Raw genomic sequence first — 19260 nt, forward strand, 5'->3', positions numbered from 1 at the left:
CAATTATTATTATTATTGGTAGATTTAATAATAATGTTGGTATTTGTTAAGCGCTTTCTACGTGCCGAGCACTGTTCTAAGCGCTGGGGTGGATACAGTGTAATCAGGTTGTCCCACGTGAGGCCCACAGTTAATCCCCATTTTACAGATGAGGTAACTGAGGCACCGAGAAGTTAAGTGACTTGCCCACAGTCACACGGCTGACAAGTGGCAGAGCCGGGAGTCGAACCCATGACGCCTGACTCCGAAGCCCAGGCTCTTTCCACTGAGATTTGGTGCCTCAATCTCTGCTTTCCACCATCTACTGCTCCCCTGCCTCTCCCATGTCAGCCATGATTTCTGAGGTCATTTCTGCTCGTTGTGGGCAGGTTGTTGTATTGACTCTCCCAAGCGCTTAGTCCAGTTCTCCTCACACAGTGAGTACTCAATAAATACAATTGATTGAATGAATGAATGAATGAATGAATGAATGAATGCAGTTCCTGGAGGTGGAGATGGAACGGACCCCACGGGATAAGAACAGTGGGGAAGGGTATTTCACAGCCATGGCCTCCTCTGCTGCTGCCGTCCAACCAAAGGGAGACCGCAGTGAGGCCATGTTTTGGATAATAATAATAATAATGTTGGTACTTGTTAAGCGCTTACTATGTGCAGAGCACTGTTCTAAGCGCTGGGGTATACAGGGTCATCAGGTTGTCCCACATGAGGCTCACAGTCTTAATCCCCATTTTCCAGATGAGGTAACTGAGGCCCAGAGAAGTGAAGTCACTTGCCCACAGTCACACAGCTGACAAGTGGCGGACCCGGGATTAGAACCCATGACCTCTGACTCCCAAGCCCGGGCTCTTTCCACTGAGCCACGCTGCTCCTCTAGACTGTTGGCTCGTTGTGGGCCGGGAACGTGTCTACCGACTCCCTGATATTATACTCTCCCAAGTGCTCAGTACAGTGCTCTGCACATGTTTAGCACTCAAGAAATGCCACTGAATGATTGGTTAATCAGAATTTCAGGACTGTGTGACCAAATGAGGACTTCTGGTCACTATTTATTGTTGTAGTGTTCTCTCTTGTGGTATTCTAATAATAATAATAACGATGGCATTTGTTAAGCTCTTACTAAAAGCCAGGCACGGTTCTAACTGCTAGGGTAGATACAAGGTAATCAGGTTGGACACAGTCCCTGTCCCACATGGGGCTCACAGTCTCACTCCCCATTTTATAGATGAGGGAACTGAGGCACAGAGAATAACAGTAATAATAATGATGGTATTTGTTAAATGCTTACTTTGTGCCAAGCACTGTTATAAGCACTGGAGTAATCAGGTTATCCCATGTGGGGCTCACAGTCTTAATCCCCATTTTACAGATGAGGTAACAGGCCCAGAGAAGTGAAGTGACTTGCCCAAGGTCACACAGGAGACAAGTGGCAGAGCCAGGATTAGAACCCACAACCTCTGCCTCCCAAGCCCATGTCCTTGCCACTAGGTCATGCTGCTTCTCTGCTTCTCCTTCTCTTGTACTCTTCCAAGTGCTTAATACAGTGCTCTGCACACAGTAAGCTCTCAGTAAATACAGTTGAATGAACACATCAGACTGTGAGCTCGTCGTGGGCAGGGAATGCTTCTACTAACTCTTGTACTGCATTATTCTCTCCTATCCCGCCGTCGACCCCTGGCCCACATCCTCCCGCTGACCTGGAACGCCCTCCCTCCTCACCTCCGCCAAACTCATTCTCTTCCCCTCTTCAAAGCCCCACTGAGAGCTCACCTCCTCCAAGAGGCCTTCCCACACTGAGCTTCCCCTTTTCCCTCTGCTGCCTCTCTGTCCCCCCTTTCGCCTCCCCTCAGCTGAGCCCCCTCCCCCGCCCTCCGTTTCCCTCTGCTCCTCCCCCTCTCCCTTCCCCTCAGCACTGTGCTCATCTGCTCATTTGTATATATTTTTATCACCCTATTTATTTTGTTAATGAGATGTACATCCCCTTGATTCTATTTATTGCTACTGTTTTAATGAGATGTACGTCCCCTCGATTCTATTTATTGCTGTTGTTCTTGTCTGTCTCCCCCGATTAGACTGTAAACCTGTCAGTGGACAGGGACTATCTCTATCCGTTACCGACTTGTCCATTCCAAGCGCTTAGTACAGTGCTCTGCACATAGTAAGCGCTGAATAAATACTACTGAATGAATGAATGAAAGAATAGTACAGTACTCTGAACACAGTAAGCGCTCAAGTCATCCTTTCTGTCTCACAAGCCCATAACTTTGGTTTATTCTTGACTCCTCTCTCTCATTCAACCCACATATTCAATCCATCACTAAATCCTGTCATCCCCACCTTCGCAACATCACTAAAATCCGCCCTTTCCTCTCCATCCAAACTGCTACCACCTTAATCCAATCACTGATCCCATCCGCCTTGATTATGGTATGAGCCTTCTTGCGGACCTCCCGGCCTCCTGACTCTCCCCACTCCAGGCCATACTTTTCTCTGCTGCCCGGATCATTTTTCTACAGAAATTCATTCAGCAGTATTTATCGAGCGCTTACTATGGGCAGAGCACTGTACTAAGCGCTTGGAATGTACAGATCGGTAACAGATAGAGACAGTCCCTGCCCTTTGACGGGCTCACGGTCTAATCGGGGGAGACGGACAGACGAGAACAATGGCGATAAATAGAATCGAGGGGATGAACATGTCATTAAAACAATAGCAAATAAATAGAATCAGGGTGATGTACATCTCGTTAACAAAATAAATAGGGTGATGAAGATATATACAGTTGAGCGGACGAGTACAGTGCTGAGGGGATGGGACGGGAGAGGGGGAGGAGCAGAGGGAGAGAGGGGAGAAGAGGGTTTAGCAGCGGAGAGGTGAAGGCGGGGGTAGAGGGAGCAGAGGGAAAAGGGGAGCTCAGTCTGGGAAGGCCCCTTGGCAGGCCGTGTTTCCCTACTCCTCAAGAAACTTCTGTGATTGCCCATCCACCTCCACATCAATAGAAATTTCTCATCATTGGCTTTAAAGCAATCGATCACTTTGCCCCCTCCTACCTCACCTCACACTTCTCTCTTCTAATGCTAACCATCTCTCTGTTCCTTGATCTCGTCTGTCTCGCCACCGACTTCTCACCCGCATTCTGCCTCTGTCCTGGAACACCCTCCCTCTTCATATCCGACAGACAATTACTGCCCTGCCATACAAAGTGTGATTGAAGGCACGTCTCCTCCAAGAGGCCTTCCCTGGCTAAACCCTCTTTTCCTTTTCTTCCACTCCCTTCTGCGTCATCCTGACTCGTCCCTTTTATTTATTACCCCCTCCCAGCTCCACAGCACTTAGGTACACATCTGTCATTTATTTATATTAATGTCTCTCTCCCCCTCTAGACTGTAAGCTCGCTGTGGGCAGAAAATGTTTCCGTTGTACCATACTCTCCTAAGCGCTTAGTACAGTGTTCTGCACACAGTAGGAGCTCAGTAAATATAATTGACTGACTGAGCCCAGTAAATCAAACTGTCCCAATTCCAAGGCCTCCAAGGTCTGGAGAGCCTTCGCCCTGGGGTACCAGGGGGACTGCCGGAGAGTCCGAGACCACCCGTTTTTGCTTCTGCCCCCTTCCCACATTCCAGCTCTCCAGCTCTCCCTAAGGCTCTTCCCGTGTGGATGTGGGTGGAGGTGTTTAGATTTGTAGGATGCCGTGGGGGTTGAAACAGGATAGATGGTGAAGAAGTGAGATACACAGAAAGTTGTGCAATGGAGGCTGGAATCATACCTTCCCCAAGAGACCTTTCCAGACTGAGGCCTTTATTTCTATCCACTTTCCCCTCTGCATTCATTCATTCATTCAATAGTATTTATTGAGCGCTTACTATGTGCAGAGCACTGTACTAAGCGCTTGGGATGAACAAGTTGGCAACAGATAGAGACAGTCCCTGCCGTTTGACGGGCTCACGGTCTAATCGGGGGAGATGGACAGACAAGAACAATGGCAATAAATAGAGTCAAGGGGAAGAACTTCTCGTAAAAACAATGGCAACTAAATAGAATCGAGGCGATGTACAATTCATTAACAAAATAAATAGGGCAATGGAAATATATACAGTTGAGCGGACGAGTACAGTGCTGTGGGGAAGGGAAGGGAGAGGTGGAGGAGCAGAGGGAAAAGGGGAAAAAGAGGGTTTAGCTGCGGAGAGGTAAAGCGGGGGTGGCATTGGTCTGCATTGACCAAGCACTTGGCTGGGTACCAACTTCTCATCCCAGCCCGGCAGTACTTCTGTAACTATTCCTTTACTGTACTACTTCCCCTATCCCTAATCTATTTTAAATGAGCGTCTCGCCCTGTAGACCGTAAGCTCCTTGTGGGCAGGGAACAAGTCTACCAACTCTGTATTGTACTTTCCCAAGCACTTAGTAAATAATAATAATGACGATGGTATTTGTTAAGCGCTTACTATGTGCCAAGCACTGTTCTAAGTGCTGGGGTAGATACGAGGTAATCAGGTTGTCCCACGAGAGGCTCACAGCCTTAATCCCCATTTTACAGATGAGGTAACTGAGGCGCAGAGAAGTGAAGTGACTTGCCCAAGGTCACACAGCAGGCAAGTGGCAGAGCCGGGATCAGAACTCACGATCAGAACTCTTTCCACTAAGCTGCTTCTCTAGTTCAGTGCTCTGCCAGAGTAAATGCTCAATAAATACCATTTCTTAATCAGGGCTTTTATTATGAAGTCATGGCAAGTGAGTTAAGAAAATGGTTCCAGGCAGCTAAGCCCCTTAAGTGAAAGGTTCTTGTCTTTTACTTCTTGTAAGCTTGTATGGGCAGAGAACCGTCTGCTAATTCTGTTGAATTGTTCTCTCCCAAGCACTTAGTACAGTGCTCTGCACATAGTAAGCACTCAATAAATGCCATTGATTGATTGATTTAGTTCGTTTCCCCAAGTTCTTAGAACAGTGCTCTGCTCACAGTAAGTGATCAATAAGCGTTGTTGATGATGATGGTGATGATTGTTTTCATCCCATTGGTAAGGCTGATTTAATGTGAGTGAAATTTTCTGTGTCTCTCTCTGCCTCTCCATATTCCTCTCTCCAAAACAAAGGAGATTTGCCTAGAATCCCACACCAAGAGATTCTTGTGGTTTAAGAATTCTGGAATGAGAGGTCCCTGCTGAAAAACACTTGAGTTCTTATGCACAAATTGAGTGCAAACAGGCACTGTAAAATAATGTCCGTAAAAGTAAAAAATATTGCTACCCAGGCCGACAAAAAAGACAGCTGTTTAATATTTAAGTGCATGTAGAAGGAAGAGAATATCGTAGTTCGGTCACAGTGAAAATATCATTTGCCAATTTAACACAAAAGAATTGGCCAGTTAATAGGCAGATCTATACAAAAATCCAAGAGTTACATAACACCTCTGAATCCAAGCCAATTTTTCCCATTTAAGACACTCCCTATTCTTTTGAAAGCGTTAACCATTTTTCCACCTTCCACTTTATAAAGCTTTCCTAACCCAGTGTAATTCAGTGGCGTGCTAAAAATCTGTTCCCCATTTCCTTAATCCATCTCTAAAATTATTCTCTCTGCCAGCATTGAGCCCTTAACCAAAGCCTCGGTGGGACAGTCTGCCCATGAGCCAGCCTGCTTCCGTAACATCAGACCAAAGAAAACGAATCTGTGCAAACGTGACCGAGCCCGTTTACCAAGTCCACGAGGGCTCTCGGGAGACCCTACGTTTAACACGAGACTCGGAGGAAACAAGTAGAAAAGAAACAAGACGACGAGGAAAAACCATGTACCTAAAATCATTTCCGAGTCTCGCACGTGCCACGTGGAAAGGAAAAAGGATCGGTCGGACAGGAAGTTGCTACCTTGACCATTTGATCTAGGGTACAGGATGTGCAAAAGACTCGACTTCCTCAGCTGAAGCTTGTCGACGTCAGAAAGGGTAAATTAAGAGTTCACTTCATTCGAAGGGAGTATTTCCGGGTGACTCTTCTTGGAATGTGCTCTACCCATTTCCGCAAAAGACTTTCGGTTTTTTGGGCAGAGGGAAGAGGGGCTTGAAGGAAGCGGGATCGTATCTCAGGATTGGTGCCGGCATCCTTTCTGCTTCCTCTTTTCTCAGGCCCGGAACGGCAGATCTGAGCATCCTCTCCCAATCAGGTTAGATCAGTGTCATTTCTACGGTAGAGACAGGCTTAGAGCTGAGCATGTTAAAGTACTAATAATTATTATTATGGTTTTTGTTATTCATACATTCAGCCGCATTTATTGAGCACCTTGTGTGTGCAGAGTACTGTATTGGGAGAGGACACTATAACAATAAACGGCCCTACTTCCTGACCATAATGAGCTTACAGTCTAGAGGGGGAGACAGACATTAATATTAATAAATGACAGATCTGTACATAAATGCTGTGAGGCTGGGAGGGGGGATGAATAAAGGGAACAAGTCAGAACGACGCAGAAGGGAGTGGGAGCAGAGGAAAGGAGGGCTTAGTCTGAGAAGGCCTCTTGGAAGAGCTGCGCCTTCAATAAGGCTTTGAATGGAGGGAGAGTAATTGTCTGGAGGATTTGAGGAGGGAGGGTGTTCCAGGCCAGAGGCAGGACGTGGGCGAGGGGTCGGCGGTGAGATAGGTGAGATGGAGGTAGAGTGAGAAGGTTAGCATGAGAGGAGCAAAGTGTGCAGGCTGGGTTGTAGTAGGAGAGTAGGAGGTGAAGTAGGAGGGGGCGAGGCGATTGACTGCTTTAAAGCCAGCGGTGAGGAGTTTTTGTTTGACGCGGAGGTGGATGGGCAACCACCGGAGTCTTTTGAGGAGTGGGGAAACATGGCCTGAATATCTTTGTAGAGAATGTAGAAAATTGAATAAAATAACCATAGTAATAATAATGCTGGTATTTGTTAAGCGCCTTCTATGTGCAGAGCACTGTTCTAAGCGCTGAGGTAGATACAGGGTAATCAAGTTGTCCCACGTGAGGCTCACAGTTAATCCCCATTTTACAGATGAGGCAACTTGGGCCCAGAGAAGTGAAGTGACTTGCCCACAGTCACACAGCTGACAAGTGGTGGAGCCAGGATTCGAACCCATGACCTCTGACTCCCAAGCTTGGGCTCTTTCCACTGAGCCACGCTGCTTCCCATGCCGTAGTAGTCTCTCCAACCTCCAGTAAACTTTCAGTTTCAAGTCCACATACCGGTGTTACCAGCAGCCCAGGAAAAAATGATCTAGACCAATAGTGCGTGGCGCAGTGGTAAGAGCACGGGCTTTGGAGTCAGGGCTCATGAGTTCGAATCCCAGCTCTGCCACTTGTCAGCTGTGTGACTGTGGGCAAGTCACTTAACTTCTCTGTGCCTCAGTTCCCTCATCTGTAAAATGGGGATTAAGACTGTAAGCCCCACGTGGAACAATCTGATTCCCCTGTGTTTACCCCAGCGCTTAGAACAGTGCTCTGCACATAGTAAGCGCTTAACAAATACCAACATTATTAGGTAGATGCCCAGCTGAGTGGAAGATTCAGTGTTTAAGCACTTACTATGGACCAAGACTGTGCTAGGTGTGGGGTGTATGCAATACATTTATATCATCGGAATGTCCTATCCCACACGGGGCTCACATTCAAGGGGTCAGGCAGGATCATAAACAGTGGGTTTTGGAACACAGTCAGTTTTTTGAGGTTTTTTTGTTTTGTTTTCTTTTTTCAAGTGGCATTTGTCAAGTGCTTACTACACACCAGGCATCTTACTAAGCCCTGGGTATTAGCTAATTAGGCTGGACGCAGTCCATGTCCCACATGGGGCTCACAGCCTTAATCCCCACTTTTAGATGAGGTAACTGAGGCACAGAGAAGTGAAGTGAATTGCCTAAGTTCACCCAGCAGCCAAGTGACAGTCAGTCGTCTGACTCTGAAGAAATGATCATTCATTTATTCATTCAGTCGTATTTATTGAGTGCTTACTGTGTTCAGAGCACTGTACTAAGCACTTGGAAAGTACAGTTCCGCAACAGAGACAATCCCTGCCTACAACGGGCTCAAGTCTAGAAGGGAGAAAGGAGATATCAAAACAAGTAAATAGGCATCAATAGCATCAATATAAATAAGTAGAATTATAGATATATACACACCATTAATATATATAAATAGAATTATAGATATGTACATATGTAGAGAAGCAGCGTGGCTCAGTGGAAAGAGCCCGGGCTTGGGAGTCAGAGGTCATGGGTTCGAATCCCAGCTGTGTGACTGTGGGTAAATCACTTCACTTCTCTGTGCCTCGGTTACCTCATCTGTAAAGTGGGGATTAATGTGAGTCTCACGGGGGACAACCTGATTACCCTGTATTATCCTAACCTGATTACCCTGTATTATCCCAGCACTTAAGCCCATCACAGGGCAGGGACTGTCTCTATCTGTTACCGATTTGTTCATTCCAATCGCTTAGTACAGTGCTCTGCACATAGTAAGCGCTCAATAAATACTATTGAATGAATGAACGAACAGTGCTCTGCACGTAGTAAGCGCTTAACAAATACCAACATTATTATTAATCAGGTTGTCCCATGTGGGGCTCACAGTCTTAATCCCCATTTTCCAGATGAGGTAACTAAGGCACAGAGAAATTAAGTGAGTTGCCCAAAATCACATAGCTGACAAGTGGCAGAGCTGGGATTAGAACCCACGACCTCTGACTCCCAAGTCCGGGCTCTTTCCACTAAGCCACTAACCAGCAGTGAAGTGAATACCAAAGCACTTAGTTGTGATGAAAGTACTGAAGTGGCAGTTGGGCATATGGAGTGGGGAGATGAGAGATTAATCAAAGAAAGCCTCCTGGAGGAGATGTGATTTCAGAAGGCCTTTGATCACCATCATCATTGGTATTTACTGAGTGGATTGCTGGGTGCAGAGCACTGTCCTAAGCACTTGGGGGACTAATTCTAACAGTATAACAGAGTTGATGGACACGTTCCCTGCCCACAATGAGCTTTGATGAGGGATAGAACAGCAATCTGCCCAATGCAAAGGGGGCGAACATTTGATATTCCAACAAGCGCTTCATGTCAATCAGTCAATCGGTGGTATTTATTGAGTGCTTACTGTGTGCAGAGGACTCTATTAAAGTGCTTGGGAAAGTACTTTAGAATGTAAGCTCGTTATGGGCAGGGAACTAATTCTGTTGTACTCTTCCAAGTGTGAAGTACAGCGTGGCTCAGTGGAAAGAGCCCGGGCTTGGGAGTCGGAGGTCATGGGTTCGATCCCGGCTCTGCCACCTGTCAGCTGTGTGACCTTGGGCAAGTCACTTCACTTCTCGGTGCCTCGGTGACCTCATCTGCCAAATGGGGATTAACTGTGAGCCTCGCGTGGGACAACTCGATTCCCCTGTATCTCCCCCAGCGCTTAGAAAGTGCTCTGCACATAGTAAGCGCTTAACAAATACCAACATTATTATTACTCTCTGCACATGCCAAATTGTATATTCCAAGCGCTTGTACAGTGCTCTGCACTTAGTAAGCGCTCAATAAATACTATTGAATGAATGAATAGTAAGCGCTCAATAAATACCACTGACCGATTACTATACAACAGAGTTGATAGGGCGGCCCACAAGATACTTAGAATCTGCAGGAAGAGCTTACAGTCTAAAGATCCTTTTTAAGCCCTGAATTGTATTGATTGACATTCATTCGATGGTATTTATTAAGCGCTTACTGTGTGCAAAGCATTCATTCATTCAATAGTACTTATTGAGCGCTTACTAGGTGCAGAGCACTGTACTAAGCGCTTGGAATGAACAAGTCGGCAACACTATACTAAGCTTGGGAAAGCTTGCTAAAGCACTATACTAAGGCTTGGGAAAGAACAATGCAACAATAAACAGTGACAATCTCTGCCCACGACGAGCTCGACATGGAAACCGAACCTTCTTGGTTGGCGTTTGGGAGTAAAAGATACTAGATCCAAGGATTCAAGGCAAAGGATGTAATGTAAAACTTGGAAAATTCATCCCTTCACCTCTTGTACAGCTTTAACGGGCAATGTCAAATCCCCCGAGTTTACCAAGTATTCGGTTTGATAATGTCTGGCTCTGAACTTCACTTTGGACATTTTTTTCCCCTTTCTTTTAGATTCTGTGTAATGGTCCAGGAACATGTGTTCCTATCTGTGCATCTGCCCTTCTGCTTGGAATTTTGGGAGTGAAGAAAGTGATCATCGTCTACGTTGAGAGCCTCTGCCGAGTAGAAACCTTATCTCTGTCCGGAAAGATTCTTTACTACTTTTCAGATTACTTCATTGTCCAGTGGCCGAACCTAAAGGAAAAATACCCTAAATCTGTGTACCTTGGGCGAATAGTGTGACAAAATCCAAACTTAAATGTCACTATTCGACAGAGTATTTTGACGATGAAGAAATGAACTCTGCATTTAAAATATAAATTTACTGGCTGCTCCAAACCAAGAATGAAAATATTTTAGTTAAGAAACTAAGGACTCTTTTTCAAAGTGGAAATGCAGTTAAAAGATGTAAATAAAGTACAAATAATTACTTAGGGCTACCTTGTAGTTCTGTGAATCATTAACCTCATTGCCTTTCAAGTTTAATTATTTATCACCAAGTACTAATTAGCTGCTAATTATCTGGTAACATGAGCTTTATCATTTGTCGGCAACTAAATGGGGACTAGTGTGATTTGTATTATTTCCTGTAATGCAACTTGCTGTGGTATCCTAAATTGTTTAGAACCAAAAAAAAAAGTTTTCATTTGGCAACAACAAGCCTTATTTCCTGTAGACAAGCAGTGAAATCCCAGGAGAATCTTTGGAGCACAAAAGAAGCAGTTAATATTAAATTGGCTTCTTGACCGTTGAAATTCTACAGTCTTCCAAAAGCCCAAAGCATATACCAGAAGCACTTTTTCTTCTTGGCTTGTCAAAAGTATTTCTGCAATCCGAAATGCACCTTTGATTACTTGCTAAACGCAAAAAGAGTATCCCATTTAGGACCGAGTGATAGCTAGTTTATAAGTTGCCCTTTCAAGCATCGATGAGAAATAGCATAATCACCTTAAATCACAGAGATCCGCTGTCACTGCAGAGTTCGACATTTTGGCTGGGTTGTGCTGCCACATGTGAGAAGACCAAAATGAATAGCAACAAGGCCAACAGAAATGAAAACATCATCTGTCTTGGTGAATTGGAGTTTCTGTATATATATGTTACTTACAGAAAAATCTCCTTTTCACTTCGGAGGTGTATTGCACATATAGTAGAGAGACCCTGGAGATGGAAGGACTTTTTTTTTTTAGTGGAAAATGATATTTTCACCTTGAACCATTTAAAAATGAATCTGTGACGGAGAGAAGCGCATGTAGGTCTGGTTAGGATTTCAACCTCTTTTGGCAAACACTGTTCTATACATAAAGTAATGTAAACACATCTGTCAACGGGACACACATTCATATATATTTTTGGCTGGAGAAACACCTTCAGAAAAAAGGCACATCACTGAACAGCGAAGGGCTTAGAATACGTGTGACACGGCCAAAGATCCGCCAAGCAGTAGCTCTTCGGGCCTTGACTGGAGACTTGAGCCTCAAATGGAAGCTTCATTCAGTCTCACCCCGACAGAGACCTGGAAAACCAAGCCGGGGACTGCTCCGCTTCACCGCGTGATCTAATGGCTAGAGCGCCGGCCCAGAAGTCAGAAGGACCTGGGTTCTAATCCCGGCTCGGCTACTTGTCTGCTGTGGGACCTTGGGCAAGTCACTTCCCTTCTCTGGGCCTCAGTTACCCCATCTGTCAAATGAGGATGAAAACACTGAGCCCCATGAGGCACATGGACCGAGTCCCACCTGATTACCTTGTGTCTACCCTAGCGCTTAATACAGTGTCTAGCACATAGTAAGCGCTTAATAAATACCATCAAAACAAACCACTGGAGGCTAGGGAGGGAGGCCTTTTTTTTCCTAAAAGAATAATTACTTGAAGGAGGAAATGGGGTTTTTTTGGTCAGTTCAATCAATGATATTTATCGAGCTCTTATTGTGTGCAGACTACTATATTAAGTGCCTGGGAGAATTCATTCACTCATTCAACGGTATTTAGTGAGCGCTTACTGTGTGCAGAGCACTGTACTAAGCGCTTGGAAAGTACAATCAGGCAACAGATAGAGACAATCCCTACCCAACTACAAGCTCACAGTCTAGAAGTGGGAAGACAGACAACAAAACAAAACAAGTAGACAGGCATCAATAGCCTCAATATAAATAAATAGAATTATAGATATATACACATCATTAATAAAATAAAAGGTACAGATAAATGAATGAATGAATAAATAAGTACAGATATAGACAAGTGTTGTGGGGTGAGGAGGGGGGTAGAGCAGAGGGAGGGAGTCGGGGTGATGGGGAGGGGAGGAGGAACAGAGAAAAGGGGGGCTCAATCTGGGAAGGCTTCCTGGAGGAAGTGAGCTTTCCACAATATGCCAGAGTTGGTAGACACGCTCTCTGCTCACAAGGAGCTTACATTCTAGATGGGGAAACAGACATTCATTCATTCAGTAGTATTTACTGAGCACTTACTATGTGCAGAGCACCGTACTAAGCGCTTGGAATGTACAAGTCGGCAACAGACAGAGACAGTCTCTGCCGTTTGACGGGCTTACGGTCTAACGGCTACGTGCCTAATTGCCGTGAAGCTGGAGTTGGGGTGACAAAGAATGTTCCTGAGGAGGAGTTAGGTCGACTCTGTTGGACCTGTGGCATAACTCTGTGATACTGTACTCTCCCAAGTGCTTAGTACAGTGCTCCGCGCACAGTAAGTGCTCAATAAATACAAGTGATCGATTGATTAATTGATTGTAAAGTCGGGTGAGGAGAGGGATGGTGACAGGGTGGATTTCAGAGTTATTTCAGAAACATGTATTCCAGATGTTTTGCAAAGCCTTAACTTGGATAATGGCTATCCCTGAATGAATTCCCTAGGAAGAGATGTCTGGAAGGAAAAAAAAAAAAACCTTAGCTTAGTAACACTAAAGACCATGGGAAAAAAAAACTCTTATTCAAATTGGGCCGCCGGTCATACATTTTCTTCTTGAAACAGTGGAACGGAGCATGTTTTACCAGGGTTTCCTGCCTAAGTCCAGATGGTTGGGGAAACAAAAGCAATTCCATGCTGCGAGTTATTGTCAATGGCTAATTGTGCTTTGTGGACTCACAATAGAAAAGGAGCTGCTTTTTCCCTACTGCACGTTTTAAAATAGATCTTCCTATAGCATGCTGGCCTAAGAAAGATGTCTTTTTGACTCCCTCTGAAATCAAGGGCATCAATGGTCGGTTTGTACCTTAAACTTCCCATTAAAATTCTCTGGAATTCAGGTCTTATTCCTCTGTAAAAAGACCGTTCATAAAAATTAACTACATCAGTCTTCAAATAAGAGCCAGAGAAACCACACATCCTGCCCACACCTACTTCCTTGCTAGATTTTTATCTCCAGGCCAACCGGCCAGAAGGTCTTTTGCCTGAGTCTGGTCAGAAATCCAGCTGTTTCAAAGGGGACATCCAAGAGTCAAGGCAGGAAGCTCTCGCCTAACCCCGACGATGCCTCAGAAGCAGGAGCGGCAAGGAGGTGGGACGGTGTTTGTGGCAGAAATGAGGTCCCCGATAGGAATAATATAATCTATGTATATAATAATGATATAACTGCATATATTTTCATTACCCTATTTATTTTGTTAGAGACGTACATCACCTTGATTCTATTTATTTGCTATTGTTTTAATGAGATGTTCATCCCTTCGATTCTATTTATTGCTATTGTATTTTGTCTGTCTGTCTCCCCCGATTAGACCGTGAGCCCGTCAAAGGGCAGGGACCGTCTCTATCTGTTACCGATTTGTCCATTCCAAGCGCTTAGTACAGTGCTCTGCACATGGTAAGTGCTCAATAGATACTATTGAATGAATGAATGAATAATAATAGTGATAATATTTGTGGTATTGGTTAAGCGCTTACTCTGTGCCAAACTACTATATGCTTACTGTGCTAAGCGCTGGGAAACATATAAGATAATCAGGTCCCACGTGGGGCTCGCATTCTAAGTAGGAGGGAGCACAGGGATTGAATCCCCATTTTGCACATGAGGGAACTGAGGCACAGAGAAGTTAAAGTGACTTGCCTAAAGTCCCACAGGAGGAAGATGAGTCAAGCTTCCTTTGGGAGGGCCTCAGTCCACACGGTTTGATAACATGGTAGTTAAAAATCAGAAAACTGTGATCTCCTCATGATTGTCTTCTTGGAATGAAATTAGGTCACTCTTCTCCTCCTCCAGAGCCCTCTCGGGGAAAGGGAGCCTAATAAGCATCTCTACTGAGTAGCTCTTATCTTTTGTTGACACTAGAAGAGTTCAAAAGAGTCTGAGTCTTTGAAGGAAAATCACATTCCACTTCGGCCTACAGCCAGAGCAAAGAATGTGAAGGCAGAAGGGCCACGGGCAGCTGCCCGTTGCGGGAGTGTGAAGTGAGAGAGCAAGAGAGACGGAAGGGAACCAGGAGGGGTCAAAGGAGACCCTCCCTGTCTGCAGAGACACACGGAGAGACCTAGGGAGACGGAGAAGTCAGTGGCAGAAAAGGCCCTCAGAGGAGGGTTTTTACTAGGACACTTTTGACCCATTTTGAGCCAGAAGAAGGGGCAGTCCTCAGATCGCCCTCTCCTTGGAATTCCGTCCCCTGAAGCTCCGGCTTAATGGGAGAAGCAGGAGCTGTTCCTCTGTTCCCAAGGCAATGGTGGGAAATGCATTTTTCCTCACTTACAAATCTTTCTCCTTATTTCCCTGCTGGCGCGGAGCATTGAAACAGAAACTCGGGCAGGTTTGGGTTTTCTTTTTTTTTTTTTTTTAGTCATTTAACCATATACAGATGAAAAAGCAAATGATTTGACTTGATTCTTAATTGCTTTTCCTTTCTTGTACAGCTCTAATAAAACTTAACGATTGAACAGAAATCACGGGTCACATACATGACAGTTTGCAGAAGGAATGTAGAGAGAGATAGTCGCTAAGCACCAAGCCTTAATTGATAACTTCACTTTCCGACCAAAATGAAGGTCAATAATTCTGGCTCTCATTTCCACCTGTTTATTTCCCCCAAGGTCTTAGCAGAGTGCTCTGCAGACAGTAAGCAGGTAGTAAGCGCTCAGTACAGTGCTTTGCACACCCTAAGCGCCCAATAAATACGATTGAATAAGCAGTTAAATACTGTTACTACTCCAGAGTGGCCTGGAAGGCGGAGACCTGGGTTCTAATCCCCGGCTGCGCCACTCGTCTGCTGTGTGACCTTGGGCAAGTCATTTCATTTGCCTCTGCTTCAGTTCTCTGGCTTGAAAAATGGGGATTCATTACCTGTTCTCCCTCCTACTTAGACTGTGAGCCCCATGTGTAAATTGTATCTATCCCAGCACTTAGTAGGGAGTAGGAAAACAGGAGGGAAGCAACATGGCCTAGTGGAGACAGCCCGGGCCTGAGACTCAAAAGGGCCTGGATTCTAGTCCTGCTTCTGCCACGTGTCTGCTCTGTAACCTTGGATAAGTCACTTCACTTCTCTGTGCCCCATAGAAGCAGCGTGGCTTAGTGGAAAGAGCCTGGGCTGGGGAGTCAGAGGACGTGGGTTCTAATCCCGCCTCCGCCACCTGTCGGCTGTGTGACCTTGGGCAAGGCACTTCACTTTTCTGTGCTTCAGTTACCTCATCTGTAAAATGGGGATTAAAAGTGTGATCCCCATGTGGGACAACCTGATTACCTTATATCTACCCTAGCGCTTAGAACAGAGCTTGGCACATAGTAAGCGCTTAACAAATACCATAATTAATATTATTATTATCTGTAAAATGGGGATTCAGACTGTGAGCCCCATGTGAAACATGGAATGTGTCCAACCTAATAAGCTTGTAACTAGCCCAGCGCTTAGAACCCTGTCTGGCACATAGTGAGTGCTGAATGAATACCATCAATGTTATTATTATTATTATTATTATTAGTTCAGTTCTTGGCACAAAATGAGCACTTAAGACATACTACTGTTATCATCGTCATCATTATCATTACTTTTACTACTGCTGAAGGAGCTGACGCAAGAATTGTCCAGCTAGTAACGAGGAGGGTGTGGCAACCCCTCCAGAACATGGCAGCACCAGGAGCGCTTAGCTGCAACTTTAATAATGTTGGTATTTGTTAAGCGCTTACTATGTGCAGAGCACTGTTCTAAGCGCTGGGGTAGATACAGAGTAATCAGGTCGTCCCACGTGAGGCTCACAGTCTTCATCCTCATTTTCCAGATGAGGGAACTGAGGCACAGAGAAGTGAAGTGACTTGCCCACAGTCACACAGCTGACAAGTGGCAGAGCCGGAATTCAAACCCATGACCTCTGACTCCCAAGGCCGGACTCTTTTCACTGAGCCACGCTGCTTCTCAACTTTACCACCCTGCTTCTAGCTCCTCAAGGCGATCTGTGCTGTCCGTGAAAGCAAGTGAAACCATTTACACGAACTTTTTCCCATTGTCCAAATTGCTGTGGTCTTCCCTGCCCTAAACGTGTCTCTGAGGTGTTTCAAGTTCTATTAGCGTACAGGGCTTGTCTCGTCTTATGCCGTCGAGTCGTTTCCGACCCATAGCGACATCGCGGACGCATCTCTCCCAGAACGCCCCATTCTCCATCTGTAATCGTTCTGGTAGTGGATCCAGAGAGTTTTTTTGGTAAAAACATGGAAGTGGTTTACCATGGCTGCCTTCCATGCAGTAAACTTGAATCTCCGCCCTCCACTCTCTCCCGTGCTGCTCCTGCCCAGCACGGGTGAACTTTGACTTGTAGCCGATGGCCTGCCACTCGATAGCCCCTGCCCAAGCTAGGAATGGAACGGATAGGCCACTGCTTGCCTCTCCCTCTGATAGACAAGACTGGTAGAGGACTGGAAACTCTCCATGTGCCACCCGGACTGAGCTCCCCTTCTCCCAGACTGAGCTCCCCTTCTCCCTCTACTCCTTCTACCGCCCCCCCTTCACCTCTCCGCAGCTTAACCCTCTTTTCCCCCCCATCTCCCTCTGCTCCCCCTCTCCCTTCCCATCCCATCAGCACTGTACTCGTCCGCTCGACTGTATATATTTTCATCACCCTATTTATTTTGTTAATGAAATGTACATCGCCTTAATTCTATTTATTTGCTATTGTTTTAATGAGATGTTCATCCCCTTGATTCTATTTATTGCCATCGTTCTCGTCTGTCCGTCTCCCCCAATTAGACCGTGAGCCCGTCAGACGGCAGGGACCGTCTCTATCTGTTGCCGACTTGTTCGTTCCAAGCGCTTAGTACAGTGCTCTGCACATAGTAAGCGCTCAATAAATACTATTGAATGAATGAATGAACACCCTGAGAGGTGAGTGTAGAGTGCACCACCTTCAAAACCCTCCTAAAATCACGTCTCTTGCAAGGGGCCTGCCCCAACTAAACTCTCATTTCCCCCACATCCTCACTCTTCTGCATCACCCTGGCATTCAGATCTGTACCCTATAAGCCCCTGATATTCATTAGACTGTGAGCCCGTTATTGGGCAGGGATTCTCTCTATCTGTTGCTGAATTGTACACTCTAAGCACTTAATACAGTGCTCTGCACATAGTAAGCGCTCAATAAATACTATTGAACGAATGAATGAATCCCACCCTCAACCGCATGGCGCGTACGTACATATCTTTATTTTAATGTCTATCTCCCGCTCTAGACCGTAAATTCCTGGTGGGCGGGGAATGTTTCTACCATTTCTACTGTGGTTGACTCTCCCGAGTGCTTAGTACAGTGTTCTGCAAAAAAAAAAAAGTGCTCAATAAATACCATTCACTGAATGATTGATATGTGTTTGTGTGCTAAATATGTGTCTGGACTATTTTGGGTGTGGCGTGTGTATTTATGGCTGATCGAGTGATCTGTGTCCGGTTTGGTGACTGAATATATATGTGGACGGGAGGATCTGGTGTGTGTTTATGTGGTTGTGTGGGTTTGTGGGTATGTGCGTGAGAAGGACCCAGAAGCTCCACGTGTCTACCAACTGTCGTAGCGTACTCTCCCAAGTGCTTAGTACAGTGCTCTGCACACAGTAAGTGCTCAAATAAATACCACTGAATGCTTTGAAATGAATGTGAGGAGACTGCCTGGGGGGGTAAGGTGGGGCTGGAGTACAGGAGTGAGAAGAAGCACTCAGTCTAGGCAGCTCTGCCACTTGTCAGCTGTGTGACTGTGGGCAAGTCACTTAACTTCTCTGTGCCTCAGTTACCTCATCTGTAAAATGGGGATTAAGACTGTGAGCCCCACGTGGGACAACCTGATTATCCTGTATCTACCTCAGCGCTTAGAACAGTGCTCTGCACATAGTAAGCGCTTAACAAATACCAACATTATTATTAGGCAAAGACCAGGTATTTCTGATAGTAGAGTTTCCAGTAGTCTACCAGTCTCTGCTACGGGAGGGAGAGTCAAGCAGAGGCCTGTGCATTCCATTCCTAGCTGGGCCAGTGGCTAGTGAGTGGAAGGCCGTCTGCTACAAGTCAAGACTCACTTCTGTTTCGGAGAAGCAGCGTGGCTCAGTGGAAAGAGCCCGTGCTTGGGAGTCAGAGGTCATGGGTTCGAATGCCGCCTCTGCCACTTGTCAGCTGTGTGACTGTGGGCAAGTCACTTCACTTCTCTGGGCCTCAGTTCCCTCAACTGTCAAATGGGGATGAAGACCGTGAGCCTCACGTGGGACAACCTGATCACCCTGTATCTACCCCAGCGCTTAGAACAGTGCTCTGCACATAGTAAGCGCTTAACGAATGCCCACATTACAACATTACATTATTATTCTGTTGGCCAGTAGCAGCATGGGAGAGAATAGAGGGTGGAGACTCGAGTTGACGGCACGGAAGGAGGCGATGGTAAACGGCTTCGGGATTTTGATCAAGAAAACTTTCTGGATCCACGAGCAGAACAATTACAGATGGAGGTAGGGTGTACTAGGAGAGATGGGCACTATGGGTTAGCGATGAGTCAACAGCATAAGACAAGTAAACTGAGTCAATCAATCGGTAGTATTTATGGTATACAGGGCACTGAATTAAGCACTTGGGAGCATACAGTACCATAGAGGTGGTATTCATTCAATCATATTCATTCATTTTATAGTATATATTGAACGCTTACTATGTGCAGAGCACTGTACTAATCTCTTGGAATGTACAGTTGGGCAACA

General features: G+C 45.6%; 1 protein-coding gene across 2 annotated transcripts in view; it reads left to right on the top strand.

Annotated features, from left to right (window-relative positions):
- Window positions 1–10543, top strand: part of ALG14 (ALG14 UDP-N-acetylglucosaminyltransferase subunit) — a 105102-nt gene extending 94559 nt beyond the window's left edge. The window contains exon 4 of one of the 2 annotated variants that reach the window (XM_029061940.2): window positions 10116–10198. In XM_029061940.2, coding sequence (XP_028917773.1) covers window positions 10116–10126 — 11 coding nt within the window. In that variant the 3' untranslated portion in view covers window positions 10127–10198. Of the gene's footprint in view, window positions 1–10115 lie in introns of both variants that reach the window. The other variant, XM_029061939.2, reaches the window with a different exon arrangement.
- The last annotated feature ends 8717 nt before the right edge of the window (window positions 10544–19260 follow it).

Source organism: Ornithorhynchus anatinus, chromosome 4 (assembly GCF_004115215.2).
Source record: "Ornithorhynchus anatinus isolate Pmale09 chromosome 4, mOrnAna1.pri.v4, whole genome shotgun sequence".
NCBI classification, from domain to species: domain Eukaryota; kingdom Metazoa; phylum Chordata; class Mammalia; order Monotremata; family Ornithorhynchidae; genus Ornithorhynchus; species Ornithorhynchus anatinus.